Source organism: Taudactylus pleione, unplaced genomic scaffold (assembly GCF_031769625.1).
Source record: "Taudactylus pleione unplaced genomic scaffold, aTauple2 ptg000393l, whole genome shotgun sequence".
Classification (NCBI taxonomy): domain Eukaryota; kingdom Metazoa; phylum Chordata; class Amphibia; order Anura; family Myobatrachidae; genus Taudactylus; species Taudactylus pleione.
Window position 1 is genome coordinate 1,142,914 of NW_028284794.1, and position 10,718 is coordinate 1,153,631.

Consider the following 10,718-nt stretch of genomic DNA (forward strand, 5'->3'; position numbering starts at 1 on the left):
AGCCTTACACAACCGTACAAGAACCATAACACAAATATTTTACAGGGCTGTTTATCAATAAATAAAATTCACAGGGAACTGAGCAATATAATAAAGTGTTCATAGTAGGATATTTCCAGGGCCATAATAGGGCTTAATTGCCCAGTGCTGCCCCCAGTTATTTGCTTATGATGCTGCGCATAGCGGGTGGAGCTGTCAGCACCCAGAAGTGCATCAGTGCCAGGAACATCTTGAAGATACTCCTGGTAGCTGTACACACAGCAAGGTGACTGCCAGTAGCTTCTAAAATATGCCATGGTTGGCATTGCTGCAGTGATACTAGCTGCAGGATGCCATTCCAGGGACCCTGCAAGCCCGAAGCAAAGGCCATGGAGCAGTGACCATGATACCTACAGAGCCTGGCACCGGTCGCACACCCTTAGTTACTGCTATGAATATTCCAATTTGAAACTAATAGAGAGATGTTTTAAACCTTCTACAGAAGACAAGTCTAGAAGTTGCTCATAGCAAGCAATCAGATCCTACCTTACATTGTATAGAATGTACTACATAAATGATAGCTACAAGCTGATTGGTTGCTATCGGCAACTTCTCCTCTTGTCCACTTTAGGAAAATTGCTACATCTCCCCCTAAAGGATCATACACACTTAACTATTTGCTCCATGGACCATACTGTTAAGTGTTTGGCCTTGTTTGCCCGGGCTCTCCCGGACAAACAACATTGGGCATACACACTGAATTATATCGGTAACGATATCGTTCAGTGACATCACCCTGCAGTTCACCAAATATGCAGTGCCTGCCGATATCGTAAGGTTGACCTGCAAGTTCAGGCGATGAAAGACTTTGTTAATGATTTGAGGGAGCGCGCATCATTAACGATATCGTGCATACACACTGGATGATAGGAATGCTATGAACAATAACTATATCGTTATCGCCCATATCGTTCAGTTTATCATCTATTGTATATGAGTCTTTAGTGAAAAAATAGCAGTAAACTAAACTGAGAAATGATTATCTTACAGTATAGATATACACTACCAGTCAATAGTGATAGAACACCCCCATTTTTCTATTTACGCAGTTCAATGTCTATTTTTTTTCTAGAAAATGTTCTCCAATACATTTTTGACTCATCCAAGGAGCCGCCTTTGCAGATGTAATCACCGAACACACTTATAGCATTCTTTATACAATGGAAATTAAATATATTTTGGGAAGTTCTTGCCAATACTGCTGCAGACAGTCCCACAAATGTGTTGGACTTGTAGGCTGCTTTCCCTTCTGTCCAGTTCATCGCAATCAACTGAATGGGGTGTAAATCTGGAGACTGGCTGTGCCATTCCATGATTGGAAGCCTACTCTACCATTGTGTTCTTATTCTCAAAGGTCCTGTAGTTGTGACACAGCCTAAATGTATGTTTTGGGTTGTTATCTTTACTGTAGGATGAACCCTTGACCAACCATGCATAGAGCAGAGAGCATTACATGGCGCTGCAAAATGCTCTGTAGCCTTTTTGGTTCAGGTTGTCAGTCACTTTTTGACAATTTGCCAACTTGGTATCTCTGAAAAGAGACCATCACTCTTCATCCTCTCCCTGTTTGTATACTCAGGGGTTTGCACACTAAGTGGCAGCTTGTAAAAACCAACACTTCCCAGTGTGTTTAAGCCTAAAATATAATAGAGCATTGCTTTTAATAGTAAACTAATCCAAAACACTGATAAACCATCCTTTAGTCTACTCAACGCAGTACAAAATCTTTGCATGATGGACCAAAGATTTCACATTTTGATTCATCGGTCCATAAGACCTTCTTCCAGACTTCAGTAGTTCACTGATGGAACTTAATGGCCAAGACAAGCCTTTCATTAATTATTGCAGAACAGCTGTAATTACCTAACCCATTACTTGTTCCCCAAAAAATGTTTTTTTGACAACTCTAAACTTTCACATTTTTACTAACATACTGTAAACTTATTTTTTAAATAATTTCTAGCAGTTTACCCCTTACCTTTCTACCATTTCAGGCTATTTTTAGGACATGAATTGCTAAATTTCAATAAGAACTGAAAATTTTTTGGGTGTTGTAAAATGTTTGACCCGTAGTGTACAGCTTACAGAACCATTGAGAGCCTTTCTTTTACCTGGCCAAGGACATACATCTAAGATGGTGTTAGCCATTGTAGCCTATCATTTACCGGGAGAGAAATTAGTAGGATTCCTACCCAGACCATTAACCATCTTGGCGTTGGTTTGATAACTACACATGAGCTGTAATGGCCCGAGGTTCCTGCTGCAGAAAGTAAAGTGATTGCATTGGTGACCAACAGGGACTCCTATTTCCGCCCCTGTTCCTGCATGTAATTATTAATACATCTTTGTGGGACAGTATTTTTTATTTCTGAGAATAGTGTCAAAAAGAAATTCTAATTATTGGGCCAAAATCCTGATAATATATGGTCCCCATAGAATGCTGGAAGGTTCTCGATTTCAGTGACCACACTCTATTGTCCATTTCTGATCATACTCTAAATTCAGGGCCACTGGTAATAACCGTCAGATAGAAGCAGGCATTGAAGAAATCATGGGTATTTGATGTACTAGATAGTAGATCCGAGGTGTAGGAAAGTATAGCACAAGTGTTTGCGGTCAGAAATTCCAGTCATTGGGGTAAATTTACTAAGCATCTGTTTTGCTGTCAATTTTGTTGCACAGAATTGGGGGGTGGGGACAATGATGATTTGTAGCCCCGCCCATGCTGTAAAATGCTACCAATCACAGCTTAGAACAGTAGGGGGCAGAGCCATGATAACTCAATAATTATTTATTTATTTAATAACAGTTTCTTATATAGCGCAGCAAATTCTGTCGCGCTTTACAATTTGAATCAACATTAACATTGGATGGGGCTCTGCAAAGGTTGGCAATTATGTGTATAATTCCAGTGGAAGGTAGGGATTGCATCACAATAAAGCTGACATCTGAGGTTATATATTTAGAAATGGTACTTTACACCGTCTGTTGATGCTGCTTAAATTTTCAGCTCCAACCCGCAGGGAAGCAGCGGCTGGCAAAAGCTGCAGCTTCATTAACATAGGCACTGATCTCCACCAGCTATAACACGGTGCTACAATGACTTTCTTTTGCTGAGTATAAATGGGTGTACTGTATGTCATTCTGCAGTGCAGGGAACAGCAATAAAATGCTCTTATTCCATTAATCCATGAAGTCAAATCTGATTACCGCATTGCTCAGCAAAAATAGTCACCTCCATTCACCTATCTGTACCAGAGCCGTAACTAGACCTTTTGGAGTTTTGCAGTGGATCTGCGCACTCAGTGTAAATGGTAATGGCTACTAATTTGTGTGCTGCTGCACGTATGGATGTCTGACTTCATCCGTTGTGGGTACAGAATTAGAGGGTTCAAGTGCTGCGCACAACCTATATCTATTTGAAAACTGGGAGGGCTAAAGATATAATAAATGTAAATGTAGCCAAAAGCTCTACCTGACCATTATGATACTCATACACAATGTGTAGATTATTTCGGAAGTGATGCTAGACACAATAAATATAGATAAGATGTTTTACTTAAACTCTGAAAATACATGCAATAATGTGCAACAGTATATATATATAAAAAAATATCAATAGCAACTGTGAATCAGGACAATATGGAAGGTGCACAATCCACCGTGTCCCTGACTGTACACCCTGTGGTGGTCCATGCAGTCCCAATATGAGAGATCAGGGGAGACATACAAGATTAAAGTAACACTTACATGTAACCACAACAATGTCATATATCTATTACAATGTACTTGCCCAAAACAATATGTGGGGAGAACTACGAGACCTTTGATAACTAGGTTTGCAGAACATATCAGAAATATTAGAAAGAAATTGGATAGCCACAATCTATCCAAACATTTCTGTGATCATCATAATAGCAACCCCAAAGATCTTAGTTTTATGGCAATTCAAACCATGAAACCTAATTGGAGGGGGGGAGATTTCAACTACTACATCAACAAACATGAACTGGAATGGATGTACAAGTTACAAACATTCCACCCTAAAGGTCTGAACAGAGATAATGAAATCAAATCCATAATTTGCAAAAAATTAATCAAGGCCCATTTTAGTTCAGTTTGAGAAAACAATACCACAATCGGATTCTGGCAAACCAATGATCCCATCACTAGAGAAACTACTAGAATTATATCTTCACTAATATTTCAATATAGTGTATGCCATGATCATACCTTGTTTGAAGCTCCTTTTTTTACTATTATTAATTTTGATCATATAATAAATACCCTCCTAGCTATTAACCGAAAACAATGAAGATGAGGTCTAGACACTAGCTCTTCGTAATGAGTCTTTATAAGATGTACAAACAATAGCTATACAGATTCAAGTAAACCTGGATCTGATCAGAATACTTTAATATGATTATCCAATAATATACATTATATTTTTTTGTGTCATCTATCTACAATATGGATCCCTATGTATATTAATACATCTATTAACAATTATGGTGGTTTTATATATATATATATTTTTTTTTTCATAATTATATAAGGCTGTAATACACGCCTTTCATTAAGTAAGGACAAAGCAGAATTTGTTTGTAATAAACACATCCATGGTAACAATCACCATGACAACCATAGACCTATCAAGTAAGACAATGATGTCATCAGACTTGCCAATCACAGGGAGCGGGACGGTATAAAAGATCCAACAGTGATATCTCATACTCCCAGAGGAAGACCAACTAGGTCAAAATGCGTTGGAGACAGAACACCCAGAACTTATCCATTTACTCAAAGTGCCCCGGGACCTGTATCCACTTGTAAATTCAACATTTCATCACAAGAACGCAGCTGAAAGGAGACCACAGCAAGCGCGCCAATGCACCCACGCAGCTGACAGGAAGATCAACAAGGCAGAGAGCTGAGAGCACATCCGGGTAAGTATCCTCTGTTGAGGGGAGTGTCCGCTGCCCCCGGCTCTCCAGAGCTAGGACCGCTGTTCACCTCCTCTCACTACCTGCCGGCATACTCAGACAAGCGCACGGACCTACAGTAACTCTGGAAACAGGGATAGTGTCCGTGTTTGCATGGTCTAGAGCACAGCAGTACAGAGTGATCCCCGCTGCCAGCCAAAGCCAACCACCGCCGCACCATCACAGCATCACCCCGGGCAACATACACTACCAACACACAGGATGTTTGGACGCTCTATTGAGGTATCTCCTATTGAGAATAGCGGGACGCCGCTGTTTCTCATCCTCATATTCCATAGACGCTAATACATCTACATACTTAGAGGTGTGTTACAGGTATCAGGTTGGCACATGGGAGTAACCCCTTCAATTGTTACTGTATCATAAGATCAACTGGTGATCTCTCATATTGGGACTGCATGGACCACCACAGGGTGTACAGTCAGGGACACGGTGGATTGTGCACCTTCCATATTGTCCTGATTCACAGTTGCTATTGATATTTTTTTATATATATATATATACTGTTGCACATTATTGCATGTATTCTCAGAGTTGAAGTAAAACATCTTATCTATATTTATTGTGTCTAGCATCACTTCCGAAATAATCTACACATTGTGTATGAGTATCATAATGGTCAGGTAGAGCTTTTGGCTACATTTACATTTATTATATCTTTAGCCCTCCTAGACTTTTTGGAGCCCTTTGCCAGAAAGAGCATTGACAACCCTCCCCATTTTTAAAATAGGGACATAACATGCGCACCAGAATAAAGGGGTGTGGTCTCATGGGGAAGGGCCATGACAAATCTGATATGGTTCTGTAGGATTATAGAGGGGTACCGATTTCATTGTACCGCTGTTATTCGTGTGTGAATCCAATGGTTGCAGTGATGATACTCAATAATTCTGCACTATACAGATGCACCCAGTTACATTGTGGCTGATTACGCCACAAACATGCGCATGCATTGCACCATGTGATTCCCCGCGACTGCTTACACCATGCTTAACTGTGGTATGCACTGCAATCGAACCATTCATTTTTAATGGAGGCGCGGTCATGTACGCAGTGCATGCATCCACCAGCGGGCGCGTGTCTTGCACTATGCGTGGTATGATTCGCCATGTTATTGGCAATAATATAGCTGGGTATATCTGTAACTCACCAGCTCTAGATGTAGGAGAACGCTGGTGAAGCTGAACCTGCAGCAGGATTTGTCCATCAGGACAAGCCTGGAGCCGGAAAGTGTAAATTACTGATTTAAGGTGTAGAAAGATTGCTGCTTGTAGTGTGTATGAAGCAAATATCTCATGTATGACAGTATTTTTTGAGTGTTAAATAGAAGAGGATGTGACTAAAGGTGCTTGGGAATATGGCCAGGTCATGGGGGAGTCGGTCAGGGAGGAGATAGCGGCGGCCAGGAGATGCAGGGGATAAAAAAAGATGAAGGTACAAGTAAGAATAATTATAAACAGAAAATTGACCCAAACAGCGCCCCCTGCCCTGCGGTGCCCTGTGCCATATCGCACTACCCTAGTTACTGCCCTGATCTGTACATACCAGGTGAACACTATCACTCCAACAAATTCATCCCTTTTCCCAGAGCAGTGGTTCTCAACTCCAGTCCTCAAGTAACCCCAACAGGGCATGTATTCTGGATTTCTTTAACCATGCACAGGGGAGTTAACCTAATATTTGTGGTCAGTAATTTTCCCACCTACTTCCACAGACAGAGATCCTAAAAAAAAACTTGTTGGGGACTGGACTTGAGAACCATTGACTTAGGACAACCTTCTTCCACTCCACAATCACTGGCATCTTACACCGCAAGTCCGTGCACCTCAGAGAAATACAATGGTAGATCATTCTGATATAAAGCAATGTACAGTATTTGTTTCACTGCTTCTATTGGAATATGGGCTAATTTATTGCAGTGTCTGAGAGGGAATAGAGAAGAATCACACAACTCTTCAGACAATAATACATTGAGAAACTTAAGTATCACAAAGGTTATGAAATTTAGCATACCTACCAACGTTCTACCGGGGAGTGATAAAATGTACTAAAATAAAAATAGTTTATTTTGAGTGGCGTAAGTAAAATGGCAAATATACGATAACAATAATCCCCCAATTCTGCCCTTTATGGACAGAAAATGGTGGAGTTCCCAATATATGGTTTATAGCACTTCCACCCAATAATAAATAACCAGAATATTGACAGACAGAACTTGTTCTAGTGCAGTACAGTAGTTCCCAATCTTTCTCAGATTGCTACACCCTAGATTCTCACGGCACCCCTAGGGTGAAAGATCCCCCACATTTATATGCCCATCGGACCTCTCACATGCCCTCAGACCTCCTTAATGTCACTTTACAATGCCCATCAGATCCCCTCACATGCTTCAGACTTCTATATATGTCATTTTATGCCTATTAGACCACCTCTTACATGCCCAGACTTCATGTGTTTCTAATAATGCTCATTAGACTTGTCTCTCATTAATGCCTCTTATAAAAACCAACAGCTACTTACATTTCCTGAAACATTACTGAGGATCCCACTTTGGATCCCGTGTCTCATTATGGGCTAAATCATGACATCAAACTGTAATAAATAAATATTCAATAGAACATAGAAACTGTCAAGAACCATGTCAAAGATCCCAATACCAGACCCCACCACTTGCCTGTCAGGAGTATGTGCTGGCATGTCGGGAGATCTCAGCATCTCCATTCATCATCTGTAGCCACAGTGGATCCGGCTGTACCGAACTGCTAACCGTCACCAGCCAGAGCAGTGGCAAGTCTGAGTGCTGTTCTCTGCTCTCCCACTGACCGCATCCTGCTTCACTCCACAGGCAGCCATACTACAGCGTCCCTGGTGTCCCATGAGTATTCTTTTCTGCCAGCTCCTGCTGCTGGGTGCAGCCCTGTTGTTCCTAATCAGCTGAATAACTCACAGCCAATGGAATAACAGTCTGTCGTCACCTGACTCCATTACCCAAACCCTGGCTAGCCCAGGTTTTTTAAGGAAGTTCCCAGCACTGTGCAAGGAAATCAGTAAGTAATGCCGGCTATCTGGATGCCTCCTGTCACAATACTGACAGTGGCACCTCAATGGTTGGTATCAACAAGGGTCAGGTAAGTATACTTACCCTCCCCCTTTCCCCCCTAACACTAACTCTCCCTTCTTGTAACCTAACCCTCCCCACCTCGTACCCTAACCCTCCAGATTAGCTTTAGGAACTAAGTCTCCCCCTTTGTGCCTGAACCTAACCACCCCCAGTGGTGCCTGACCCTAATACTCCCCCCTACCCTCCCCACCCCCAAACCTAACACTAACCCCACTATCTGACCTACACCTAACCCTCCCCCCCGTGGCTAACACTAAGGACGCCCTGGACTTACCTCATTCAGGCAGCCGTCCTTCTGTGTTTCAGCATCAGGATTAAGATAGGTGTTGGTATTTTGATGCCTATCTTAACCCCTTTGCTGGAATTCAGCCATCAGGATTTAGACCGCCAGTGTGGTCCCCTGTGCAAGTTGTCAGTGCAATGTTATTTTTAGCCTGGCTGACAGATACTATCTGAGTTCCTGCAGAAATTATATTTTACTCAGTGCAGATACCCATCTCGCTGTACCGCTGGCTCCAGTTGCTATCCGGTTCCATTCCAGTAATCCTGTCAAGTTCTATTTTGGTAATCCAGCCTGATTCCATTCTGGTGCATCCAGTCCAGTCCCATTCCGGTGTAACCAGTCCAGTCCCATCCTGGTGTATCCAGTCTGGTCCCATTCCAGTGTATCCAGTCCAGTTCCATTCCAGTATCCAGTCCAGTCCTATTCCGATGCATCATGTCGGTCCATTCCAGTGTATCCAGTCCGATATTATCTAGGTGAATCCTATCTGGTTCCATTCTGGTCCACACACATACAGCTATATCCAGAGTGTTCTCATTACCTCAAGCCAGTATAGGGTAACCCAAGCAGGGGGCTGCAACCTGCACATCGGGTAGAACCAAGCCCAAATCTCCTTGTGGGGTCTCTGGTGAAAACCACCGGCATGTTAGATTCTGCACCTCTGACTTGGGTCTCAGTCAACTTCCCAGATACTGGTCATCCTTCAACCAATCAGTACTCTCGCCTACCAGTGGCTATGGCTCAGAATCACAAACAAATCACACAACTTTGATAGAAACTAGATTCCATAAAATATTAAGCTGGACATACAATTTGTTGATATAATTCAGAGTCCTTCTGAAATATGGTGACTTAGTAGATCATTTTTGACACACAGAATTGCAGAAGCCCTATGCAACATCTTCTTAGTTGGTGATACATCACTGTATGCTAGTGTGTAGTTTTGTATGAAAGTGCATAGGTCTGTGGGACAAGATGATGAGATTTGAATGTGATGATAGGAAAAGATGTTCAGAGTGATTGCATTCTGGTGCTTCCTAGTTCTGGAGACCAGTGCAAAAAGTAGATTGCATTTTGCAGAGCAAGAAGTGGTGGAGACTGCAATTGTAGGCAACTTTCTATGTTTTTGAAATGTTTTCCAACCATTTTTGTTATGAAAAATGAGTGACGAAAAGTTGGGCAATTTGGCACAAATTTTATTTCAGGTGTTAACCAGCACCTTTAATTTTAATAGAACCTGGGCTTATAATTGAAAGTCTGTAAACTGATCATCACTAAAATTGTTAAAAATACAAATTTAGAATATTGGGGGAAGTCTTAACTCTTTGCCTGGTGTGCTCGTGCCAGAAGCAACCATGCCAAGGTTTATTTTCCCTGACATGGTTGCATCGGGGACTGTTGGATGGTAATCTGTGGGATCCACAGACACTAATGGTTTTGCCTTGGCCATCTCCCTCAAGTCCCACTCTGTCCACAGTCAAGGGTCACCCACCAGAAGTTGCAGGAAGCCACCTCATGTGGCTCTAAGACTGATTGGTGATCCTAACAAGATTGTCCTCAGTGTCATCTCCTTGTTGCAGCTGCACCTTCCCTTAGTCTCTCCATCATCTTCCAGGAAGCACCACAGTAGAGATAGGTGATCCTCCAGTATTCCCTCCCTACTGCTGGCTGTGAAGTCCTGCAAGAAGTAGTTTTATACAGTTTAAAAATAAACTTCACTGTGATATATATATAAAATGACAATTTTCAGAACATTTTATTTAAATATTACAAGTTAAGAGGTTAAATAAATGGAGGATATTAAGGATAATATGTTTGTGTGATATACTGAATAATGCCTGTTCCCTAACTACTGTTTCCTTCTCTTATTTTACAGATCAAACTCCGACTAACTCATCTCAACTTTCACAAATTGTACCAATTGCCATTTATGTTGGGATCAAATTCTTCATTCTCATTTTACTGTTAGTAGTGGCTTTAATCTACATGCAGAAAAAGTAATGATACAAAACTGTGTATAATCTAATATATGTTATAAACGGATTCTTCTTCAAATTAATGTAAATACAGGTTGAGTCTCCTTAATATTCCAAAATACAGATTTTTTTTTTATCATGACTGAGATAGTGAAACCTTTGCTTTCTGATGGTTCAATGTACAAAAACTTTGTTTGATGCACAAAATATTTTATAAAATGACCTGCAAGTTGTGTGTAGAAGGTGTATATAACACATAAATGCCTTCTGTGTTTACACTTGGGCCCCATTCCTAA

The 10,718-nt window shown here is 41.3% G+C and overlaps 1 protein-coding gene across 1 annotated transcript in view; it reads left to right on the forward strand.

Annotated features, from left to right (window-relative positions):
• The window catches only part of LOC148506837 (uncharacterized), a 50,633-nt gene extending 40,186 nt beyond the window's left edge, over positions 1 to 10,447 (forward strand). The window contains exon 4 of the mRNA XM_088446083.1: positions 10,323 to 10,447. Within this exon, the coding sequence (XP_088302209.1) occupies positions 10,323 to 10,447 (125 nt within the window). The remainder of the gene's footprint in view (positions 1 to 10,322) is intronic.
• The last annotated feature ends 271 nt before the right edge of the window (positions 10,448 to 10,718 follow it).